Source organism: Rhagoletis pomonella, unplaced genomic scaffold, assembly GCF_013731165.1.
Source record: "Rhagoletis pomonella isolate Grant_MI unplaced genomic scaffold, Rhpom_1.0 Rhpom_scaffold_00007, whole genome shotgun sequence".
Classification (NCBI taxonomy): domain Eukaryota; kingdom Metazoa; phylum Arthropoda; class Insecta; order Diptera; family Tephritidae; genus Rhagoletis; species Rhagoletis pomonella.
Genome location: NW_023458561.1, coordinates 29979104 through 30006760, shown reverse-complemented (window position 1 = coordinate 30006760; position 27657 = coordinate 29979104). Strand labels below are relative to the sequence as shown.

The window sequence follows — 27657 nt, the reverse complement described above, 5'->3', positions numbered from 1 at the left end:
TTTCTATTTTGGACTGCGATAAACATAGAAAAAATATATCAATCTGTACAAAAAAAAACGTATTAAGTTTTTTTTTATGTTTCTTGACACTATAGTCAGCTACAAAGAGAGCCGAATTTTCTTGTCACTTCTGCCTATTGTTTCCTCACGGAAAAAAGAAAAAAAAACAGCATTTTGTGTTATGCGACGTGTTTTCAGACTTATTTACTTATTTAAAAAAGTATAATTAATTTAAAAGGCTTTATAAAGTGACGTTTTTATAAAATTTTACTATTTATATAGGATTTTAAATTTATATACTTCGTTATTAATGAACTCGGGTATTATTTTTGTATACTTATTAATACAGAGGAACATAAGGTTTCTTTACTTTTAAATGATGAACAAGTTTTAAAGAAAATCGACTTTTTTTGCTGTGTTGTGAAATTTTTTAAATGTCTTATACTTAATAGATATCTCAAATTTGCTGCAGAAGTGTCGTAATCCAATAAATAAAAAAACGTCTTTAAAGTTTTGAATTTAGATATACTCACATATGTAGTAAAAATGATTACATATTTTGTACTAGTGAGCTACTGGTAATTTAAATTATTTGTGAAAACCCTTAAAGTATCATTAAAAATAATTGCCTACGTCGAATTTCAAAAATAAGCAAAAAAGAAAAAGTAAAGAATATTTATAACCACTTCGGTCGCCTGAGGGGCATTTGGAATAATTGTGTGTTTTACTGTGGCATAATCAATTCTATTAATTTGCAATCATCAGCAGTTTCCACCGTCATCATCGATAACCACGCCAACATTGGAAGTGAAGTAAGTGACTTATAATTACATACATACATATGTGAAAAAATGTAATATGTATGTTAGGAATGTTAATCCTAATTTTTTAAGTTTGTCTAACAAAAGCCATTTATGTAAGTACAAGATTTATTAAAATTCGACTAATCTCAACAAATTTTCCAACTATTTATTCAGAAGAATAAAAAGTTTGTTAATATATTAGTATAGCTCACTGTAACTATAACAAAAAATTTGTCCAAATTTAAGACTGTTTACAAAAATTAGAAAACTTCCATAAATTTTATCAAAATATTGAACCTTTTAATCACAATCTTTACAAAAAATTTGTAGTTTGCAGTTTCGTAGCCCATTGAATTTTTTTATAATGACGGTGTTGTGAATTTTTCTCGATATAATAAAAAATTCGAGCAAATATGTATGAAAGAAAATACCTGACACCGCACAGTGACGTGTTTGGCCAATTTAGCCGGACAAAATTCATTGTAAAATTTTGAGATAACTCAATATGGCTTAAGTCAGCAGATGTCCGCTGACCTAAAAAATGCGATAATTTAATTTTTTTTTTTAATTTTCATTTTGTCATTTTTCTTACGTGAAGAAATGGGAGCATTAAAATTATATTTTTGAAACGGAAGTCATGTTAGCTTTAATGCCTTTTTGACAAAAGCGCACATATTTGAAGTCTTTTTTCATTTTGTTGAAGTTTACATTTGATAAAGAAGACCACAAAATTGTGATATCCTTTCAATAGCTGGTGCGCTTATATTTATGAGTCGGGGTGTTTTTTCATAAAAATAATAATTGAGGCCATGAGGGCTAGAGGAGCCTATCTAAAAAAAAAAAAAATTTAGTATATGAAAAAGATGGATCTATAAAAAATAAATGCAGTCGTTTACTAAAATGTTCATTGCACCTACATGATGCTACATATTTTAGTAAAAGAATACTAAAATGGCGTGCCTCGGTCTATTACCGTTTCGATTCTAGTAATGTATTTTAAGGTGCACCTCAACTTTTTTTGAAATGTTATTTAGGTTATTCTGGCCCTCATGACCTCAATTCACTTTAATCAAACAAAAGAAAAATAGCCAAAACTGGTTATAATGTAGCGTATTTACTTCCCCGCCACTGTATTGCAAATTACTTCTAGCTTTGTATATTTTAGATATTGATATCGATATTAAGATTGATAAGATTTTCCAACGATAGATTACTACGGTTATCGATATCAATATCATATACTTAAGTCATGTAGATCGTTTCGTTAGCATATTTAGCGCAATGAAATTGACACTACCGAAGCCAAAGAGGTTTTATATCAGTAGATTTAAATTTCCTTTCACTCAGATTTTCTGCGGACGTTTACTTCTTAGTTAAAATTCTGAGTTAGGAGCTCTAATTTAAATTTAAGCTGCTTTGCTACAAAAACAAAAAAACGGTTTCAGATGATAACTACTTGCATAGAAACTCGTTAAATTTACTTAGAGACAAATGAAAAAATATATATTTGAGCTAATGATGCAGAAATGTTAATTTCGTTTTGAAATCTTGTGGACTTTTCACATTTTGCAATTAATTGGAAACTTTAAACGTGTCTCCAGTAAAATGCCGTTTTTGTGTTCTGACAGAGGCTTAGTAACTGACCGATATGTATCCAAATATCTAAAGAAAAATCCATAACAAACGAACTGTAGACATTACATATATTTTCATTGCTGGTTTATTAACATCACTCTCTAGTCTATGAGTGCGCTATTAAACGAGAAACATGAGAAACGATAACGACATACGATCTTTCTGAACAATTATCGACTTTTCTCTTTGCATATGAACTTTTTCAATGCTACTTAATGTCAAAGAAGATACGTAGTAGATTTGCCTAATAAAAACTTATGAACCTATTATTTATGGCGATGGTATGTTAAAATTCGAATTAACTTTGCTCCTTTTTCTACACTTTGTAGCAAAAAATTTAGTTTAAAAAAATAAAAATTCAGAAATCGGCCAGTTGGTCTCTTGCTAATTTTATAAATTTTCATTTTAAAAATGTATCAAATTGGTTGAAAAATGAAGGCTCCAATGAATTATGACCACTGAATTCCAATTTTGAACCACTGTGCTATGGCTGGTCAGCGTGTTTTTGCAGAATGACTTAATTTAACTTAACGGTACTTAGAATTTAGAAAATCAAAATGAAACAGATTTCGACGTGGCATTTAGTTACGTTCAGTTTCGGCTGTTCAATTATGGGCAACATCCATTTAAGAGAATATTTAAGAGAGGGCCTGTAACTTACGTTAAGTTGCCATAATTAGACCAAAATAATTATAACAATTGCTATCACTGTCGTCTCCCTGTTCGCAGACCATTTCGTAAAATTTTCTCAATTACTTATATGCAATTTTTAAGGTATTTGAGCAATCGTTTTACTTTTGCTAATTAGTAAACGAGACTAAAATCCTATTGTTTATATTAAAAAGACAATAGAAACGGTAAGAATCATAGCTAATAGATAGATAGAGAAAAATATAGTCAATAAGCAATATATTTATTTAGTAATTCATGAGATATGCATAATTTAACACACCTGAATAAGATGTCTCTGCTATGAAACTAGTTAGCTAAACTAAACATAAAAAAATATTGAGAAAAGTCAAAAGTTAACGCGATTAACCGAAAAGAAACCACAAAAGCTAGGAAAATAAAATTGAATGAAATATTGAAATTTAAATCAAACATTTCATCTAATTTATAACAACACTAATAATGCACATACATACATACATACAAAAGCTGAACGATCTCGTTTAAATTCAAATTAATGCAAATTTCAATCGATCGCAACAATAAAAAAAGGCGTACTCGCTATCTGTCTAACTATAAATATGCATAATTAATTGGATATGCGTGCGGAAACACTTACAGCTTAGACCTAATGTAACTCCAAACATCACCAATCACTACACATAAACATTGCTAAACAAATATGGTCAGTTGAAATTAAATATATACAAATGTATGTACAGGTAAATACATATTTGTCGTAAAAGTTCGATGGCATGCTGCGTTCAACTAAATTTATTTGGGCTGCGTTTCTTTTTTTATATGTACATTGGTAACGCACGTGCGAGCAATAAAATTTTATGCTTTTAATCTGGCACAATTCTTGTGAAAAAACATATATGTAAATATGTATATAAAAATATATACATATATTCATTTATGTACATATATATTGCACTCAAATTTTTTTTTAATATTTGGCCAAGTTTCTCCTCCAATTTGTGCTGGTGGCCTTGGTGCTATCACACAAATGATGGGACCTTTAATTTTACACTTAATCTGAACTGAAAATGTTGTTTTTTTTAAGAGAAGCCTTTCTAATGTAGAAGTACAATAAGAGGCTCGGTAACGGAATGTTCATTGCCACATCTGCTCGACCTGCTAGAATGACATGTTTTCGGCATTCATATTGTTAAATTTAAGCCAAAATAAATCGGTTGTCATTATCATCGTCGTTTTCGATTTGATTGTCATTGCCTCATATGCGGCATTACACTTGTTAACGTAGCCATTAATCCAAAAATTAACTATGGTTTGTTCCATAAAAAATGCGGTTTATTCGATATTTGAAAATTCAAGATTTCAAACCAGTTGGAATCTCCTTTGATGCATTCCTGACTAAGTATGCCAGCTCAAGTCCCCAATGGTGATCCTCTCCCTCCTTAGCTCCTCTTTTAAAGTATGGGGACCAACTTCTAGAAAGCGGTCGGGGCCAACTGGAGTGATGGCTGCCACCTCATAGGACATACGAGTCTTGAGAGCGGCTTGGCTATTGCTTACAATTATGATTCTCCCGTTTCTATAGCATCTCCTCATGATTGTTTCAGCACATAAGTAGATGGCGTAAACTTCTGCTTGAAAGACGCTCGGATATTTCCCCATAGGAACAGAGATCCTGGTCCAGGGTTCGACGATTCCAGCCTCTATTCCTTCTGGGTCTTCGAGCCATCTGTGTGCCAGTACAAAATGAAACCCTGAAGAAGTCTCTCGAAGGCGGAGACACTTCAGGTTGATTTGCTGCAAAGTTCGGTTTTGAATCTCTTCTCAAAAATTATGGTTTTGCCTATGTCAGATCCATGGAATAGGGCTAGTGGGAGCGAGGGCCCTAGCTTCACCATAGTCTTAGAGGATATGACCTTACCTTTTTCAAATCCCTCTCTCGCAATGTTAAGCAGAGTTCTTTTGGCTACCTGCTCTATGGTTATAATGAGAGGCGCAAGTTCGACGACTACTTCCAGCGCTGTTGTCGGACATGTGCACACATACAAATGCCAGTCATTGTAGCTTGGTGAGCGTTTGTCTCACCGTGGCTAGAGTAGTTATTGAAAGCCAAGCTACCGCCCCATAGCTAATTATTGGCTGTACTATCACGATGTAAAGCCATCTTAGGATGTTGGGACTACATCCCCAGGGTTTTCCCGTCAGACGCTTGCACACCATTAAAGCTTTCGTGGTCTTGGAGGTGTTTGTGCGTCCACATGTTTTTTCCACAGAAGTTAGGTGTACGACACTGACCACCACCCCCTCCTGGGTTATGTCCCTCATGCCCACAAGAACACTTTTCCTAGTAAAAGGAATGACCATCATCAACTTGTCGTCAACGCTAACTTGTCGTACCATCCTCAAACTTTCTCTTGGCAATAATCTCTATGTCGTCCGCATACCCTTGGCAACGGATATCATTGACGGAGAGAAGTTGAAGGAGTTCAGCCACAAATAAGCTCCACAGAAGATGGGATAAAACCCCTCCCTGAGGGCAGCCTTGTGTCACTTACAACGTTATTCGAGGCGATTTTTTATTTATAAAAGCGGCAATAAATGCTGAATCTTTTTTTTTGTTTGGTTTTCAGTATCTATGTATGAAAAAACATGTATGAAGTTCAGAACGAAAGCGTATTAAACAAAAAATGATCAGAAAACCATTAACCTTTTGCAACCAACTATAATGGGAAAACGTATCGGAAAGATTACCGAAATTGGAATCAGAAAACGGATGAAAAACTATAATTACATACAAATATTTTTCCAATTTCGGATACGCTTTCAAAGCAAAGCTTGCTTGCTGGGAAGATAAACTAAGTTACGTATACGCCATGCACATTCTACTTAGTTCATTGGCAACACAGAGTTGCAGAGCAAAAATTAAGTATTTTTTTAATTTGAAAAATGTTTATTTATTTATTTTGCTTTTATTGAAAATAAATATGTATCTTATACATTACTAGCTATGTATGTATATTGAAAAGCGTTCGTTGAACTAACGCGTATGCATTAGCTATGGTTATCCATGGCGTATGAGCAACATTAAAGTCGAACACATTTCTGATAAACAGATCCCATATGTCTGCATTTACTTGTCTTATCTGCTTCAATAACAAACAAGCAACAAGTGAATTAATCGAAACAAGAGGCAGTCAGCGTAATGGTCATAAAATTGAAAAGGGCGCAGACAGCAATGCCACAATACAACATATGCACATATGTATGTATGTATGTTCGTGCATACAAACGCAATGTGAAGTACTTGAGTTTAGCGAAATCAAACCATATATACAGTGGCGGTCAAAAATGGCTGAATGGTGTTTCGTTATTAATATTTACAATGTTTTTCAAGCCAAAGTTTTTTGATATTATTTTTTTTATAAAAATATGGTTCATGCTTTAACAAAAACTATACAAATCACTCATTCCAAAAATTTGTATCTAAATTTCGAGCTTTTTAATCAGAGTTTTTAGAAATTTTTTGGGTATGCTGTTAACAAGCTTATAAAATTCTAGTAAAACAAGTGCAAGGTTTGAGCGGCTGGAAAATTGCATTGATTTTTATTATTTTTTTTTGCCGACGGGTTTTCGGTTTTTTTTTTTAATTTAAAAAGCGAAATTTAGGAAAACTGGCATTTACTCTTTTATTTCTTTTTGCAAACAGTATTGCGCATATTCTTCCATAAGAAACTCATGTTTATATGGAAAAAAGTGCAAAACGCTGTAAAAAAATATTAAAAATCATACGATTTTTCAGCCGCTCAAGACTCGCACTTGTTTTACTAGAATTTTATTTACTAGAGTTTTACTAGAGTTTTATTTTGTTAACTGCATACCCCAAAAATTTCAAAAAATTCTGGTTAAAAAGCTCGAAATTTAGATAGAAATTTTTGGAATTTTTTTAAGTTCCGTATGAAGTTAGTATTAAAACTAGCACTTGTTTTACCAGAATTTTATAAGCTTATTAACTGCATACCCAAAAAATCTCTAAAAATTCTGGTCGAAATTTAGATAAAAATTTGTGGGGTTTTTCTAGGTTCTGTATAAAGTTTAAAAGTGGGATTTATACAGCTTTTGTTAAAGCATGGACCATATTTTTATTAAAAAAAAAATAAAAAAAAATGTTACTTGAAAAACATTGAAAATATTAAAACCGGAAAAAGATTCATCCATTTTTGACCGCCACTGTAGATATATATGCATTTGTGTACATTCATATGTATGTATATTCGTTTGGTTTTGACATAGGGCTCTTTTGAAAACTTACATGTACATACTTATGTATGTATATATAATGAAATTAATGATTTGTTTTGTCTAAAGCTGAAGTGCTATGAAGGCACTCAGTGGCAGCGATAATTTACATTTTATCAGCAGCCACAGGAAAAGCAACATCCTCCATTGGTGGCGGCGTGAACCTCCGTCCGTTTATGGCATATTTTCCTCGCCGGGCGCCAGTAAATGTTTGCATTAAGCACAGTGTTTATTTACATAATGGAAATGTTGATTGTTTACCAACACATTTATGCATATGCATAGTGCTATTACACTGTAGAGCAAAACTGTAACAATAAAACAGAAAATTACTTTTTAAATTTAACAACTTTATGACAGGGCCCGAAAATAACGGTTATGTTTTTTAACAGTTAAACTTGGCCAAATATTTTTTAAGTCCGAAAGAAAAGTCGTTTCCAGATAATAAACCAACCGCTTATCCCAATTAAACATATTTGGTATCAAATGAAAGAGGACTGAAATAGCTTTTAAACAGAAATAGGGAACGAAGGCCACCATCTCGATTTATAAATTTTTTTTTTCGAATTTAATACAAAAGAAATTCATATACCTTACCCAAGATTTGTTCTATGGTAATTAAATAACATTTTTTATTGAAATATTTTTCGATAGGTGGCTTTCCTCGTTCAGCATTTCAGTTTTAAAGCTATTTTAGTTCTATTTCATTTACTACCGAACTTATTTAATTTGGATAAGCGGTTTGTTTATTATCTGGAAAGGACTTTGATTTCACCCTTAAAAAATATTTGGCCAAGTTTAACTGTTAAAAGATAACTGTTTTTTCGGTCCCTGCATTTTGCTAACTCAGATCCGCGGACTTTAAGGGGTTATTTAAACAAGGAGTGATTGGGGGGGGGGGGGGGGCTATCATTCTGTAAGAGCAAGAGGCCCATTCATTTCATTAGGCTAGGCATTATGGAGCATTTATGAATTCCAATAAAGTTTAAAACTATTGCTTTTTCACCGCAAATCAGGTGGCTGGACAGAGGTTTAAACAAGTTGTTGCAATGCAAAGATAAAGAGGAAAAGATCATCGCACTGGTAGTGTCTTATAGCGGGGATTTAATTTTTTTTATATTTGACCAATTTTAGGAGAACTATCAGTCGAAACATTCTTCGAAATCAGGACCAAATTGGTATAACTCCAAAGTTGTAGTGACCAACGCAAATCTCAGATATGAATCCCACAGAAAATTTATGGAAGTACCTCAAAATGCTACCCTCAAATAACGGTAAACGGCTACGCAATCTCAACAGATTTCATCCAAAAACTATGCACAAGTACTCCGAGATAATTTAAAAAAACTGAAAATGCAAATTGACTACGATCAGTTTAGTAAAAGTCAAGCAAATGGTAAACTTTTATATTGGGTGTAAAACTGGAACAATATTGTAGCTACGATTTTCTTCTTTATCCGCTTGTTTTAATGCTTTTTGCTATGGCCTTCTGTTGTAATAAACTTGGTAATTTGAAACCCAAAACTATATTACAAAATAGTCTTAAAATAATACGAATATATCTCAAGGAAGTTCTTTCTGTAACATTGTTTTGGTTTTGCTCCTCAATGTACGAAGATAGGCATGCTTGGTGCTCATACATACATACATTTGTATATACATATGTATGTGGATAACCTTATATACATATGTATGTGGATCACCTTAAATCATTTTTCCAGCTGGTTTGGATGAGTATATTATCATTTACATATGTAAACATTTACAGCTGTCAAAGTTTTGTTATGCATATGCAGTGACAAATTGAAGGCAGACGTAGGGAAATGTTAGAAAGTGACTAAGTAAAGTGATTCAGTGAGTTCAGAAAAAATTGACGTTACTACCTTATTCATATATTTATTGACAGGCATAGATGTAGATACATAATATAAAAGTCGTTTAAAGTATATTTCAAAATGGTTCTCTTTTTCATAAAGCAAACGCATTTCTGGCTAGTATATTTCAGGAAGAATGGACAAGGATTGAGCCAAGAGCTTGGCAAAAAATGTCAGTTACGCGTTTTTGCAGAACGAGGATAAGAGGTTTTGCAATTTAAACGACGATATACATCCATTAAGGGATTTTTGCATTTTTCGTGTTTGGAAGTTGAGGTACGAAATTGACTATATTTTAATTCTCCGCAGTGTAATTAGTAGGGCCCGGATTTTTATGCGCTAAAGAATTGAAATTATGCACCAAAAACTAAAAACTATGCAATAAAAACTGCAAAATATGCAGTAAAACAAAAAAATATGCAAAAAGACTTCACGCATTTGTTTTGCTTTTTTATTTACTTTTCATATTTTATTACAAGTTTATAATTAACACAAGGATATATTGTAATTTTTAATGCCACGAAAAACTCAAAATTCCCCCTATCCATGTACATATGTATACTTTTGCCATCAAAACAGCTTCTCATTAAAACCATTTGCCATTTGGAGGTGGCGTAAAATTGTAGGTCCCTCCATTTGTGTTATATAGTATTAGGACCCACCCTATGAACTGCAAACGCCAAATTGTTATTAATATTATTATAAATAAATGCCTTTTGACTAAAATACATTCAAAGCCCTTAAAGAAAATATTTTTTTCTATTCTTAAATACTTGAATTTGTTTTTTTCCTTATTGCTATTAACTCCAAATTAAAGCACGCCATAAAGCCCGCCGCCTTGCCAAAACGGGCTTTATGTTTTTGATGTTTTATGTCAGCAAAATTATGATAGTAAAGAGCACTGAGTTTTATACACACGGGGCACGTATTAACTTAAAATATCGACATGCGGTCATACGTATTTACTAACATGTGTCTGTATTTGGATTGCCCATATACATACATACCTATGTACTCGTATGTACGTATATAGATGCCTCCACAGCCAACTAGCTTTATACATATATATATATGTAGTTTTCATGTATTTTTTCTTTTTTTATTCTTCTTTTTTTATTATTTTGTTTATCTATTTTTATTGCTGCATAACTATGTGTGTTTGTGACCTTAAAACCCGCACAAATGTTGTCCGAGTTTGATAGACTCAAAACTGTCATAAGTTTTACTATCCACGTTTACGAACCATCTGGGTGTAGTCGCATATTTAATGCGAAGGGGTATTTTTTCATACTTCCCACTGCAAAAAGCTTCTTTCATACAAGAACCGACCCAATCTAATGTATGTAAATACATACGAACATGCATAAATTAGTAATGTACACATATGTAAGTAGGTACATACATACATACATATGTGCACTCGCGTAAAATTATGCAAATTTGCGCAGAGTCAGTAACGAAGTATAACATTGAGCGTTGTCTCGATTCGACTTAAAGGCTTAGGCACGCAAGCTGTTAAGTAAATGCTAATTGAAAACATGTCTCGTTTACGCCGTTTATGGATATGAAAACTGTTTTTGTTAATTTGATGTGTTATAAATTTTTGTTGTAAAATTTTTCTTACTTTGTCTCCTAAATGAAATAATTTTTTAAAGTGAAAATATAAATACACATACCATATGCATACCTACACACACATATGTGCAGGGTGTAATGTTAACTTAAATCTGACTTTTATCTGTTAACGCGAACACTGCTACGATAAGAGCACCTATATTTTCCGTTCTTCGTTTTTCTTTATTTAGGTAATGTAAAAGCGCTACACCCTCAAAAAAATAAATAAATAAATAAATAAAATCTAAAAAATCAACGGTAATTTTTAGCGACTTGAAACTTGCACTTTGTTTTATTAAAATTAAACGGAATGCAAAACTGCATACTCAAAAAATTTCTAGAAATTCTGAATAAAAATTTTTAAATTTAGATACCAATTTTTTTTTAATTTTATGAACTTTGAAATATATGGATTGTATTATAAAATAAAATATTTTCTTAAATAACACAGGTTCACAAAATTAAAGTTTCTGCCTATTGAACCAAACCTCTATATCCCTATGGTATTCGACGTGCTGAATGGGAACCCGAGGTCTCCAAAAAAAAATAATAATTAAATAAAAATAAAAGTTCATATACATAGGTTTTTGTTGTCGCTGAATCCGAATAATAGGGGTTCCTTGATTCTTCAGAGTTATCTAGAGGTCATGCCAAGATCATCTCAAGGTCAAATTCAGAAGAATTGTATTGAATTTCCTCATTTTTCAACGAATTTTTCCCTACTTGACCTTCAAATGACCTCAAACCTGACGTGATGGTGACTGATCGCCACCAGAGTGCGTTTTTGAACAATTTTTTGGATTTTTCACTTTTTTTGGGGGAAATTGACGAACTTATTGCTCAAATAGTCACATCTTTGACTTTCTAATAATTTAAAATAATGGAAAAATATTTATTACTTTATTTTGCTTTATTTTTTTATTTTTTATTTTTTTTTATTTTTTTGCGATCAAAACTAAAAATTAATGCGAAAAATGGATTCTCTGACCCAAAAAACCCCCGTATACACATTTTAAATAATATTTTTTTGTCTTTGAAATGCATCTAAGAGGTCGTTTATTTGGTATTTTTGAAAATATCTACCAAAAAATTTTGGCAGGCTCGAAAATGATTTTAGAGGTATGGTTCCTTGGGCGAAAATGTTTGTTATGGTCCATAGTACCAGAATCGCAAGGATATGAATCAACTTTTTTAATTGACCTACTAATTGACCCACCCTAATATATATGTATATGCATATATATTTGATAGACGGCAATAAATGGTACATTTTATTTTATTGTGGACCTTTTTATTTCAATGTTGTGGTACACAAAATTTTTATGAAATGGCAACCGTGTTCGAGCTTCTCCTCAGATTTTTGGTGTGCGCCTTGATGTTTTCACACAAAAGGAAGGGACCTACTGTTTTACGCCGAGGTTTTTTTTTTCTATCAGAAAAATCTTCGGAGGTTTGCATTGCCTGCCGAGGGGCTGCCGCTATTTGAAATAACTTTTTCCTATCTTTTGTTTAGATGTTAGTCGAACCTAGGCCCTGCGGAGTGGTATTGCTCACGTCTAAACACTACATATACCACAGTGCCCCCTGCATATTTTTAATTAGTAAGAACCCACCTGTAGAACTATCCAACTGTCCTATGTTAGACATTAAACACATTTTCTTCAGTAGAAAAAAAAATAAATTTTTAGATACATTTTAACGATTTTTTAATTTTTGTTAGAAAAAATTAGTATAATTTTTCATTATAACGAATTTGAAGCACACTGTCATACGAGGGAGGAGTTCGGAGAGTTTATGTTGTCAGTAAACATAAGTTATTGAAATACATTAAATATGTATTATTTTTAAAACGCCAATATTAAGGAAGCTAAGTATGTAAATTTATTCATCGGGTTTCTTAATTCCATATTTTGACAGTCTCTTTTTCCGTGGAAAAGTTTTTAAAAATATGCACATTTATTTAACGCAAACTTAAAACACTGAAAAGCGAATGAAATCAAAAAGTGTTGTTGAAATTTATTTTTCTGAAGCAACCGACTGTATTGTTTGTCAACAGCAGCTCATTGACATTGGCGCCAACTACGCCAGCACTGTATAGTAAAGCGGCAAAATCATAATTAATTAAAACAGTAGCAAAAAAACAAAGTTGAAACCAATTGACTACTTGTGGCTTGGAAGTGTCCAAGTGCTGCATAGCAAATTGTTGGAGTGTTGTGTCTGCGTTTGAGAAGTCAATAACTAGTATAGTGCTTATCACAGTTATACGCCACCCAAGTTTTGACTGATCTTTGTTATTTTATTAGTTAATTTTAATTATTTTTTATGAAAACATAGTTTATTCCTTAACAAAAACCGTATACATCAAAGTCCTAGCTACTTTAAGCGTGCATTTTATTATACTAAAATTGAATCTGAATGAAATCTATTAAAAAGCTCAAAGTTTTTACGAAAGTTTGTTGATTTTTTTTTTAATATTGCACAAAGTTTAAAACTTCCATTTATATGGTTTTTATTAAAGAATAAACTGTGTCAAAACTTGTCAATATGTGCATGGCGTATACTTGCGATAAGCACTATTATAAACTGGTTATTTGTTTTTATTTTTCCGTTTAAGTGGTGCTGACATTTTTTTTTCACTGAAAAAAAAAGAAACAAATTTACGGTAAATTGTGATAAACAAAAGCAAAGGCTTAACGTATCATTGAAAGTGATTAGTCTTAAGCCAATAAATTAATTTGCACTAGAAACGCAGTGTATGGGGTGAGTTGGTGTAAAAGAAAAAAAAATAAAAATAAAAACAAGCAAGTAATTCATAAAATTTTTTTTTAACAATATGTTATAAAAATTTTACCTGTGTTAATTTATTAACACAGATTTTAAAGATTATCTACAGATTTCTTAGCTGGACCCTAGGCAAGGCGCGGACCGAGTTTGGTATTGGATAGGTGAAGTGGCTACGGAGACACAGCATTTCATCATAAGTGGGCGGGGTCACGCCCATTTTCCAAAAATTTCATAATAATATTTTTTTTTTACCATAATTATACTTCACGTACTAGTTCTAAACAATTTCGATTCAATATTTATTGAAATATCGAGGTTTTTGCATTTGTCCAAAATAGCGTTATATGGGAAGTGGGCGTGGTTACAGTCCAATTTCGCCCATTTTCAATACCAACCTACCTTTTGGGTAAAGGGCAACCTACATACCAATTTCGTTGAGATATCTCAATGTTTGCTCGAGTTATCTTGGTATTTTTTGCATTTCCGGAGTTCTGTATGCAACTAAAAAAAATATATTTTTGTGGGGTTTGCTATTAAAAAACTATATATTTATTAAAAAAATAAGACAAAATTGTAATGGAAAGTATAATTAAATAAAATCGTCAAAACGTCAGGGTATGCATATTTGTGACGCTGACTGTATATTATTAGCTTAACTATTTTTCATCCGATCGTTTTAAATCAAAAAGCGCTGTGGAAAAAGATATTTATCACACCTTTCAAATTATGTCGATATATTATTCTAAAATTGCTTGCAACTCAAAGATTTTCTTTCAGAATTATGAAAAATTTAGTTCGCAAACTTATAATTTCATCACTTTTCCATGAAGTTGTGGAAACAATTACATGCATACATACATATTTACATATGTACATACATATATATTTCAAAGTGAAAAGAGTAAAAACCTACAAAAATTGCAAGTTTTTATTTTCGCTTATATTGACCATCCTGTAAAAAAAATAATTATTTGCTCAAACAACAAAATGTGGATCTCAAATTGAAGAAAAGACTCGACCAAATGGTAAACAAAAATATTAGTATCACATTAGTGAGCACAGCATCATTTCTTTTCTTATCTCTACAAGAATGTAATTCAAATCTTTGTTGATGCTATAAAACTATCTCTTGATTAGAAATGTTAATTTCCACCAGCATACCATTATGCTTCTAGTGTACGTAAATTTTATATATGTATGTATGTATGTATGTATCCGTAGGTATGCATGCATGCATGTTTTGAATGGCATCAACTTGCCATAACAATTTTCTCCCCCACGCGCAAAGCCCCTCTAACATCCTCCTACCCCTTCTGATGATAGGTTGATTTTTGAAAAGTAAACAATAACAAAGTCAGCTTAGTGTCGCCAATAACAACAATTAAATTTATTAAATAAACTAGATATTTGCATGCTTGCATACAAACATTCATATGTATGTATGTATGTGTGCAGAAATGTGCTCTTAGATATGTACATATGTATACTTTGAAAATACAAGCAAGTTAGAGAAAAAATAATGAACAGTCTCGCTCAATATGCTTAGCCAAGTGCATTAGGATGAGCCATACTTTTAGCAATTTCGTACATTTAGCATTTATTTTTCAAATAGATTTATTACATTGATGCGTGCGTTGTGACCGAAATCAATTATAAAAACTACGTAGGTTAGGCTGCAATGATAATTTCAGATTTTTTTTTTTATGTATCTAATCGTGTTTGTGAACCAATAAAAAACTTAAAATTTTCTTAAAGACATAAATGGAAAAGCAATGAAGCAGCATCCCATCTGCCGAATATGATTAATTGCAATGCAGGGACCGATGGTGGCTGATGTGGTGTAGTAGTAAGTAGTGCGCGCTTCCACTCCGTTGGGCCTGGGTTCAAGCCCGTTTCAAAGCAACATCGCAAAAAAGTATAGAAAAAAGGTTTTTTTCTTAACAGCGATCGCCCCTCGGCAGGCAATGGCAAACCTCCGAGCTGTATTTCAGCCTAGGGATGGAAAGTTTTGAAAAATAATCGATTCTCAATTCTGGAATCTTATTTAATCCTTACGATTCTTGGAATCGAATAATCGACAGCGAGATTCTAATTTTTCGATTATAATCGATTCTTTATTTCAATCTTTCTTTCACATGAAAAATCTAGAAAAAGGGTCAATTATACACCAATCAGCTGTTAATGCTATTATAATGAATCAATTAAAATTATTGTAAAAAGAGTGTTTATAACAAATTTGCAAAAAAAAATTGCTTAATTTGCTATAAAATGTGTGATTGACACTTATTCACGGTACTGTTTGATATGGAAAGTAAATAAATTTGAATACCCTCCTTAAAATTTTCTTCTTTTCATAAATTCATTTCAAGCATCTCTATGATTATGCACTAATAAGTCTTACTTAATATTTACATTAGTCTTGCCAGAAATTTCCTAATTCCAACAACTGACCCATATCTAAAGATGTATGAAAAATAAGGGAATCTAGTTCTCAGAATCGATTCTCGATCGATTCCGAAAATTTAGAATCGATTCTATAAAATCGATTATTTCGAAAAAATCTTCGATTCTGAAGTGGAATCGGAATCGATTTTTCCATCCCTATTTCTGCCATGAAAAACAGTTTCTCATAAAAATGCAATCGCCGATCGGAGTCGACGTAAAACTGTAGGTCCCTCACCTTTGTGTGACAAGATCAAGGCGCACGCCACAAATCGGAGGAGAAGCTCGGCCAAACACTTACATACATATGTATGTGTAAGCGTATGATGGAGACGCGTTTTTAGGACCGTTGTAAATCCTTTATGATCCAGAAAATTTAATCAATAATCATAAAATCATAAAATGATGATTATTTTAGATCGAAAAAATAAAATTTATAAAATAACGATTAAATAGAAATCCAATTTTATCTATAATATTTTCGTGGATATCTTAAATAACATTTGGTTTCAATTATAATTAACCTTTGCATCTTACTTTTTCTATAATTTCAGTGTTCTATACAAGGTTATAATATGGAAGATCTAGAACTGGATCAGGTCACACAAGTGATTACTTATCATCCTCGTTTCCTTGACCATTTCCTGCGTACACAAAATTTCATTATGGATGGTGATGGACCCCTGCCATATGATTACCGCTACTATTTGGCCATAATTGTAAGTAGCACGAGAACAACAATGAAGTTGAATTTATACAAGGTGATAGCGGCAGCCTAAAAAACAAAAACTACACTAACAAATTATACGCGCATTGACAATCAGAACAAAAAAAAAAATTACAACAAACACATTATTTTGACCAACAGTACAAATTCGACTTTAAATTAGCAGGTCCGGTACCACCACCTTCTATGAATTAGTCTTGGGAACAATTTGGAATTTTAAAATACAAATACATACATATAACCGCTAATATAATATAAGCACATACATACATACATATATTTAAGACAGTAAAAAAGTCTAGAAACGGCTTAGAAAAATGTTATATTCTGATGAGCTTTTTCATCAAGCACATTCTCAAATTTTGGGTGATTTTGTTTCGAATTGTGTTGTTAGCCTTAAAAAAAAAATATCTTTTAAACAGGCCATTATTTTAGGAAATTTAAACAGTCTAAGCTGTTCAAGCCATCGAAGAAATGGTCCCCCCAGGAATATAAAGCGCATTATTCGGTGTGTTAGCAATCGCAATTAAGTACTTAGAGAGTTCTACTTTTTTGTCGTCTTAGAACCTCCGCAAAAATCGTTCAGAAAAGCTCGAAAACCAGTGGTAATATGCCCAATAACCCTCCCGTGAGACGTTTAAGATTCGCTTTGGAGAGCCCTTCGCAAGGTTTGTGTTCTTCGCTCATCTAGCGAAAGTCACAGTGAAAGTGCTAATATTAATTCATCTGTTTGTGTGTGTGTGTTTTTTTTTAAATAGGTAGCCCCCAAATGCCACTGAATCCACAATACCCTTCGTTCCCCTAATTGCAAGGAAAAACAATGTTCTCACCATTAGGCTACCTCACAAGTTTTACAGAGATATTAAAATATTTTGTACCATTATTATCGTAAACTAAATGGTAGGGAATTTGTATGTATATTTTTCCCCAAGCTTTACATTTGAAGATATTTTTCATTTTGAACTAAGGAGTGACGTGGATGAATTGAGGATATTATAGTCGGCTCCGGTAGGTAGCGCTGGATTATTCAATATAGTATTCGAAAACTGCCGCTACATGGTAAGAAGCCCCTATTTTAAACATCTTCGATAGAACGTTTCATTTTCAAAAATTCCATAATAATGTTACCTCTTTTCAAGGGATTGTTGTTAGTATAAATTTTCAACGTTTTGCTTTTATGTGACAAGCACAATAACTATTCCGAGTTTGGTATAAATTGCTCGAACAGTTACCGAGATACACATACATATGTGGTTATAAGTGGGCCACGTCCATTTTCCAACATTTCATCACAAACGTTTTTCTTGGTAAAGAGTTGTTGCAAGCATCAATTTTGAATAAATGAGGTATTATCACAGATTTCGTATTTTCTAGATTACCGTATTTCGGGATGTGGGCGAGGTTATTGTCCGATTTTAAAAATTTTTGAAATTTCACTTTTGAGTGAATAGGCTTAAGTGGTTACTAAAATATCGCGTGAATAAATTTGGTATACATATGGAGAAGGATAGAAATTCGTTTTGAATATAAAAAAAATACTCTAAAAATAGAAGTAAAAGGCAACGTTCTTACAATTGATACGAATTAGAGAAGACTTCGATATTAGAGAATTTTAACTGCACATACATATTTATTTTGAACAGCAAATTCTTAGTGCAGTTCCTATCTCCAAAATGGTATTTTTTTCAAAGACACTGTTCACTTAAAAAATTCATTTTATTCAAAATTTGTACGTAACTCATACAATTAATTAGGATTCTACACATACATAAATATAGAATGCGAATAAAATCATAAATGTCATTTAATTACTTCCTTGAGAAAATTATTGTTTACATATGTACCAACATACCCACCTTCCTGCATATGTACATACATATATGGTTAAACCAATACACGTTCACGCTTCAAAGCAACGATACAACAATACATTGTATGCACATTAGGGCGGGTCGAAAAACACAAATGCACATCTATCGCCATCGGCCAGTGAGCGAGGGAGTGAGTGAAAGCTCGTTACGGTGAAAGAACACAAATTAATATATATTCACATGCTAATACCATTCATATGATAATGCAAACGATAAATTATGAAGTAGCACGACTTTGATAAAACAACAACAGCTGGTAAAATATACGTACATATATGTACGTGCATAAATAACAACAGCAATATTTAATAAATATTTACATAAATAATAAATCCAACACATTTGTTTTTTTTTTACACATATGCAATTTGCAATGCAAAATAGTCAACGAAGAATTTTAATGGAAAATGCAAAACAAAACAACACAATGACTATGTAGTTACTGCCAAGCAAACAAAAAGTATACATACTTTTAAGTATGTATATAAATATGGCTTTGAACATTTGAATATTGCAGTTAGCTACAAACCACAAAAAAATGTTTGAGTTAATCACTAGGCTCCATATAAAAGCTTCTTCAAATGCAGTGTGGGCGCAAAATTTTTTTTTATAATTATATACCCTCAGTAAAACACCTCCATATATTTAAGTGTGTGTATATAGATACTTACTTGATAAATATAAAATGAGTAATGAGCTCAACTACAAAATGATTCACAATTGGCTCGATGTTTTTAAATAAAATCAACTATGAAAATTTTTTATCAACATGAATGAATTGTAAAAATTATTCCTAATAAATTTTGTAATACCATTTAAATCTGCAAATTGCTTCCGAGGGAAAACTTTTTGAAATTTTACATCTGAAGAGGTGCACGATCCACAGTTGCTCAAAACTAACATTTACTATTCATATTTAACTGGAGCCTTAATTTTTCACTCAATTTAATATATATTTTTTTTTAATGAAAGGTTATAAAATTTGCAAGAGATCAGTTGAGCCCGAGTTTTAATTTAAATTTCCTAGTATTACATTTTTTAGTGCAAAATGCAGAAAAAGTAGTTATTTTTTGAAGAAAATCGATTCTTTTACTCCAGATAATAAATGTTATATAATAAAAACTAGTTGAAAAGAATTGTTAGGTTCACCCTAAACGAAAAAAAATTGAAATGTTATATAAAAACTACTTCCACCAAAATAATTTTTTTTTGTTCTTAAATTTTGGGTATGTAGTTTTATAGATTATGCAATTTTAGTAAAATAAAGTGCAAGTTTCAAGTGGCTAGCAGTTCACGTTGATTTTTAATAATATATGTAATAAGAATAAAAACTACACAACATGCAGATGTGAGGTTCCAGAACATGCAGATTTGCTCGAAAAGTTAGCGAAAAAAAATATTTACAAATCAACGCACTTAGCCAGTTGTAACTTGTATTATTATACTAAAATTTAACGATCTGTAAAATTGCATATCCAAAACTCGAAAAAAAACTTAAATTTTGGTGGCATTTCTTTCTATAACATTTAAAAATTTTTTTGTTACTTTTTTTCGTTTTGGGGGAGCCCTACAATTGTTCTCAACTAGTTTTTATTATGTGACATTTATTAACTGAAACAGGAGAATCCATTTTCTTCGAAAAAGTTTAATATAAATATAAAAAAATTTAAAAATCGACCTAATTTTATAAGCATTCATTAAAAAAAAAAAAAATCAAACTGGTTGAAAAATTACATTCCAGTTTTGAACCACTGTGCGACCGAGCGTTTGGGTTCAGATTTAATTCAGTTCTCGATAATTTATACGAGTTTAGTCTATCATTTGTCAATTAAAAAAAAGTGAGTGACAAACAGAAAGAGAAATTGTTTGGTACTGCAAGCCAGCTATATAAACATAAAAAATTTAATATAAAAAAGCTTTCATCAGCTTTCATTAAAAACTTATAATCAAAGAGGTTTAATAATGAAGTCCACGCTATTTGCAACCCTAATTTTTGATTTCTGACCACTGTGGAATGCATTTACCAACAGATCTACACAGTGAACTTCCGGATAGTTCCACTGGCTCTACTCTGCATGTCAGCATTTGGTTTAGGATTGTCACCAACCAGAGATCGATTCCCCTAGGGGTCCGTAATATGTTATTAAAGGCGCCTTCAGTATCTAAGTAGGAGTGCTATCAGTGTATCCTTAAAGGCTACCGACTTTACAATTAGGGATACATATAGGCATTTGTGTGGATACCAACTTGATTGAGAAAGATCCCCTGAGGTAGTGTCCCATTATATGTGCGTTCCATGATCTTAAGTGGAAAACGCGACAGAATGATTGGTCTGTAGCCTTTTGGGCTAAAATGTGAAGTCTTTCCCGCCTTGGTTATATTCTCCCCACCGCTTGTGAGAACCACTATGATAATAAGCCAGACGTTTTAGGAGTCGAATGACTAATTATTTTAACATAAATATTTACAACAAATAAAAAATAATACGTATCCATGCATGTGTTCTCTTGTACATACATACAAATATTATATTCAAATTAATCGCTTTTCCTTCCATTTGAAAGCCAACTGCTTAACCGCCCGCATTGAGATTCAATATGTAAGTCAAGTCAAGCTAAATAACAAAAAAAAAACGAATAATAATTAAAAACATCGATGTCGCTTGTGGGAGCAATTTATGCCTACGCTCATGTACCTACATACATACATACATACATACATACATTCTACTCGCATTTGAATGTGATACCACTTAATGATGTGGCTGATCTTGAGCTCAACCGCTTAATACTTCAATGCAGCAATAATTCAATAATTGAGTTATGATTTGTGGTTGCACAATTTGAATGATTTATCAATAACAGGTGCAGGCTTTTAAAGTATTTGAAATGAAGTGTGACAGAAAAAATCAATAATAGAAAGAACAAGTAAGAAAGTCTAAGTTCGGGCGGGGCCGAACATTAAATACCCGGCGCAAGTATTACATATATGGCTTTTCACCTTTCCGAAAGCTACCGCTACATGGTAAGCCGGGGTGTATCAATTTTGAATAAATTAGCGTCCTTAAATTTCGAAATATTGACGTTTCAAGCATTTCTAAAATTTACCGTTATATGAAAAGCCGTAATTTTAGTCCGATTTCAATAATTTTGAACGTTTTGCTTTTATATGGCAAGCACAATAACCGTACCGAGTTACAAATTGGTAGAACGTTTACCGAAATAAATATATGTGATCATAAGTGGGCGGTGCCACGCCCATTTTCCAAAATTTTATCATAAACGTATTTCTTGGTAAAGAATTGCTGCAAGCATCGATTTTGAATAAATTAGCTTTAATATTTACTGATTTATCGAGGATTTCGTATTTCTCGAAATTACCGTTATATGGGATGTGGGCGTGGTTATTGTCCGATTTTAAAAATTTTCGGCCATTTGGTATGCTGTACCAGGGCCAACAACTGTGCCAAGTTTGGAAGAAATTGGTGCAGCGGTTACCAAGATATACACATATAACCATAAGTAGGCGTGGCTACGCCCATTTGCCAAAATTTTTTAATATTCTTATTTTTCGTCTAAAACTCATTGTAAATATAAATCTTGAGTGAATTATCTTCAGTAGTTACTAAAATATCGCAGTTTTCGTATTTCTGAAAATTACCGTTATATGGGAGGTAGGCGTGGTTATTGTCCTATTTTGCCCATTTTCAATACCATCCGTCCTACGCCCGAAAGAAGTGCACGTACCAAGTTTCGTTAAGATATCTCAATTTTTACTCGAGTTATCGTGTGCACAGACGGACAGACGGACGGACGGACGGACGGACGGACGGACGGACGGACGGACAGACAGTCACCGCTTAATCGATTTCTCTTTTCATCCTGATCATTTATGTATACATTTGTCTATATCTATCTCGATTCGTTTTGCCTGTTACAAACAACCGTTATGTGAACAAAGTTATAATACCCTTGTGCACAAGTGCGCTCGGGTATAAAAAAACCGCAACACGAAACACTGATAAAATACACATATATGTAAGTATGTACACTAAGTGCGTATATAACAACAGATAGTCACAACCGCAGCTGCACTGATAAAAGCAACACTAACCTTTTTAATGAAAAAAAAAAACCTCTACAGTAGTGGTCAAAACAAATGAAACTACATACATCGACGTTTTTTAAATCCTATCTATGTACCCGATTTTGTACCCGAGAATCAGAGAGCACTTTTGCACGCTGAAGTTCTAATGCGTAGCCTGGTTTTCCGTCGTCAAAATCTTAATATTTTGCATGTTGCGCTCGACCGATACGGGGCAACTTGCCAGTACTGTACTCGTCTGTTTCCCAAGATTTTTTACGCCAAAGTAAAAGAAAAGATTTTCGTTGGATCAAGAATGAGGAAAGTGATAGCTGACGACAACTTTACGCGACATTTTACAACCAGTGAAAAGGCAAACGGAAAATAGGCAAACAGCCGCGGAACTGTTGCTCAAAATTAATTTTGTGCATTCCCACCAGGATTTTTTTCCGAAAAAAATTTGCTGTTTTGAGTGACGAGCAGGGCGCGCGCTTGCATCAAGATTTGCAGTGAATTGAGAGTAACTACCAAGGTTTTATAGTCTAGTTAGTGTAGACTTAACTTACGTAAGAAATCGTAAATGATTACTCAACGCGTCAACTTAGCCAGAATCGAAAATATTTTGTTTTTGTATTTTCCTTTTCAGCTGATGGTTACCTGGCCACCTATAAGCCACTTTAAAAAATTCCTGAACAAAAATATATTGCTTTGGCCAATATATTAGCTTACATTACGTAAATTAAGTGTACACTAACTGAACCGTAATTACTATTTGGAGTCTATTACGTGACAGAGATCCACAAGGATACAAACGAAAAAGTTACATCGCACCAATTTCTAAATTTTGATTTATTAAATATTGAATAAAATGGCTATGTTTGGGCCAAAATTGAAAAAAAATAATTCATTTCAATTATCTCGAAATTCTGACGACCTAGGTAAAAATTTTTACTTCTTCGTGACACTTCAGCGTTTTAGTTTTTCTTTCTGACATCGGGACTTTGTTTAAAGGACTTTTCGAAATTATGGTAAATTAAAAAAAATAATTTCAGTGTGGAATAACAATATGGGTTTTGGGTTCAACAGGGCGAATGCATATTGAAAATGTCGTTTTCATTAATTACATTTTTTATGCTAGTAAAGTTAGAAGGACGAAATTCGAGGATGTGATTGTGGATATATTAGTTCTGAACATATAATTTTTTGAAAAATAAATATTGCCAAATTTTCAGGTATCAGGTTTTTACCTTAAAAACTGTCAAAGGCCAGCTTTTGTAAAATATTCGTTTGAGTACCATACGTTTTGACCACCACTGTATATTTAAAACTTACATATTATGTACAATTGCGGCAAATAATTAACAAAGGCACAGCTACAACTGTTGAAATATTATAATAGTAGCAGCAACAACTAAAACAAAATCATTGAAAGAAAGCAACTGAAGTCAAGCGATCGCTTAGCCGCCATCTATATACATATGTACATAAAGCAGCAGCAACAGCAACACCGATCTGGTAGTTTCAGTGCGATAAGCCGCATTCTGTATTTCGCTTTGTTGTTGCATGTAGCAATACATTATTAAAAAAATTATTAAATTAATTTTCTTTTGTTGTTTTTTTGCCACCAATATTAGCATTACAAGCTGAGATATGCCCACAAGTTACATACCATGCAGCGGAGCTGTGGAATTGTTATTGTAATAAAATGCCTGCTTTTGTTATCGCTTTTGTTTACTGTTAATATTTAAAAACCTATTTTTATTTTTTTGTTTTTACTTACTAAAGTTTTTCTTTTTTTTATTCGCTTGTATGCATTTGCATTATTTTATTGCTCATAACTAGAATTTACTCAGCTGACAACAGCAGTGGCCCGAATGCTAGAGCAAATAACTAGCAGCAGCGCAACAACCATCCAGCAATTTTTGTAGCTACATATGTATACGTACAGTCATCGTCAAAAATATGAATACCCTGACGTTTCTTAACTTATGGTTTCCATACCAAATTTTTCTTATTTTTCTTTATAAAACTGTAGTTCAATTAACAGAAAAAATCAGCAGAATCAATTTTTTCAATTTCATATAGAACTCGGGAAAAATTCAAGAAGTACCAAAAACTTTTCATCAAAATTTTTAACTTTTGAATTCCGTTTCTTAGAAAAGTTTTGGGTATGTAGTCTTATAACCTAATAAAGGGCAAGTTTCAAGTCTCTAAAAATGACCGTTGATTTTTGAGAATTTTTTTCGTCGAAGTGTTGCGCATTTTTTTTTCGTATAAAAATAGATTTCTTGAATAATGCCGATGAAATTGAAAAAAATTGTTTTGCTGGTTTTTGCTGTTGAATGAACTATATTTTTATAAAAAAATAAAAAATTGTACGGAAAATATATATGTATAACGAAAATCGTCAAAGCGTCAGGGTTTCATATTTTTTGACGCTGACTGAATGTATACTATGTGGCATGTATGATGGCGAGAATGTAAATAAGGAAGACACATTTTAGCAAGTTTTGGCTATTTTGCTTTGTAAAAAAATGTGTTTTTTTTTATTTTTTTATGAAAACAAAGCTTATTATTTCAACAAATCCTTGTCAAACGAAACATCAAACTTTGTAAAACATTTATAAAAATTCGACGAATTTTATCAAATGTTCATAAAAATTTTAAAGTTTTTAATCAGTTTTTTTTTTAGAATTTTTGTGGATGTGCAGTTTTGTAGTCCATTAAATTTTAGTATAATGAAGTGCAAGCTTGAAGTAGCCAGCACTTACCATTGATTTTTGGAATTTTTTCACGCATTTTCTACCAATTATTATTTTTTTATGTAGAAAATGAGCAATAACTTCCACAATACAAATGCCAAAAATCAAAGGTAACTCCTAACCACTAAAAATTTGCACTTCGTTATAATAAAATTGAATTAAGAACCTCAAAATGTTCATGAAACTTTGTCGAATTTTGCTAATTTTTACACAAAGTTTGAAATTTTGACTTACATGGTTTTTCTTAGATAACGAGCTACATTTTCATTAAAAAATAATAACCTTTGAATAAACGAAAGTGAAACAGCCAAAAAAAGTTACGAAGTATCTTTCCTGTTTATAATTTCGCGACTGTAATTCAGGCCAGCTAGCCAACCACAACCTCAATAACTGCCTTGGAGGTCGTTTACTGTTAAGTTCACCCACCTTCCCAAGCTCGCCTTTTGTTTTTGTAATTGTACATATACGAATTTTAAACTGCGATTATTTATTTAGAATTCAATTAAAAACACAATAACATTGTAGATGCACTAATCAGATGCAAATGTTGTAGAAAACTATTTTAAAATCACATCAAAATTCAGCGAATGTGAAAATATGTATGGCTTGTTTGTTTTACAAATACGAATCGAACATATTTTTATTTCATTGACAAATCTATACCCTACAAGACAGCTGAGTATCATATGAGTACTCATATTATCATTATCCCTAATCACAAAAGTGCTTATTAAAGTATTCATTTTCGTTCAGGCTATGGGAAAAAATTGAGTACTTTCCCCTCAATGTTGTCATCAGAAAGTCCTCAGTACTAATAGTCAAACTACTCATTTATGCCGTACTACAAAAACAAAAGTGTAAATGTGTGAGAATTGTTGCCTAAAGTGCTCAGCAATGTCTTGTAGGGTATACTTATGTACATTCATAGACACACACACACATAAATGTGTATGCAAATATATGTATGTATTTTTCTTCTATTACCGGAGACACCTTGAAAATGCAATTTTTGGTGAACTTTTTGGACATGGCATTCAGCAGTGAATCGACTTGGTTCACTGCCTGAAGTCTCATAGCCTCGTCTTTAGTTCTCCATTTTAAATGAAACATGCATGTATGTATGTATTAAAACCCGTTAAATCGCGAGGAAATTCAATGAGCTAATGACATCCGATTGTCCAGCACTTTGAAGCGTGCAAGGCATGGAGCTATGGTACTACTTTCGTTCATAAGGAAAGCAAAAATTCCTGTAATATCTTTGCTCAATGGGAGGAGATTGAATTTATCGTCCCAAATAGGGGTATTTGAACCATATGTCAATTTATCATAATTTGAAGAAAACTTAAAAAATGTGTCACATTCGTTGCAAAATACTCCAAAGAACATTTCTCCAGTCCCTCTCACCTACATATGTATGTATCTAACTTGCACAGCGAAATTTCACCGTTGACACGAATTAGAGTATTCTAACGCTGCGTATAAATTAATTTCTTTCTCTAGAGAGAGCGTGGGGGGATCAAAGTAAATATTTTCTTTTCGGCATTTGATTCTTAAGGGCTGTTCCCAGCTCTAAAGAGAAACGAAAAAATTCAAGAAATTTCCTTCGATCCAAATTTCTTAAAACAGTTTGCAGCTCTCAGGAAAAAAATGCTCATATATTTATTACTTCAAGAAAATTTACAGCAACAGCGAAGTGCTTTTTCAAGCGACAGAAATAATGAAAACAAGTAAGAAAGTCTAAGTTCGGGCGGAGCCAAACATTAAATACCCGACGCAAGTACCGCTACATGGTAAGCCGGGGTGTATAGATTTTGAGTAAATTAGCGTCCTTAAATTTCGAAAAATGTAGTTTCAAGCATTTCTGAAATTTACCGTTATATGAAAAGCGGCCGTAATTTTAGTCCGCTTTCAATAATTTTCAACGTTTTGCTTTTACGTGGCAAGCACAATAACCGTACAAATTGGTAGAACGGTTACCAAGATATACATATGTAACCATAAGGGGCGTGGCTACGCCCAATTTCCAAAAATTTATAATATTCTTATGTTTCGTTTAAAAATGATTGTACATATCAATTTTGAGTGAATTATCTTCAGTAGTTACTAAAATATCGCAGT

At 32.4% G+C, this 27657-nt stretch overlaps 1 protein-coding gene across 1 annotated transcript in view; it reads left to right on the top strand.

Annotated features, from left to right (window-relative positions):
• The window catches only part of LOC118742561 (sestrin homolog), a gene marked incomplete in the record, with an annotated part of 134363 nt that overhangs the window by 81783 nt on the left and 24923 nt on the right, over positions 1-27657 (top strand). The window contains 1 exon segment of the mRNA XM_036474725.1: positions 16651-16815. Coding sequence (XP_036330618.1) covers positions 16651-16815 — 165 coding nt within the window.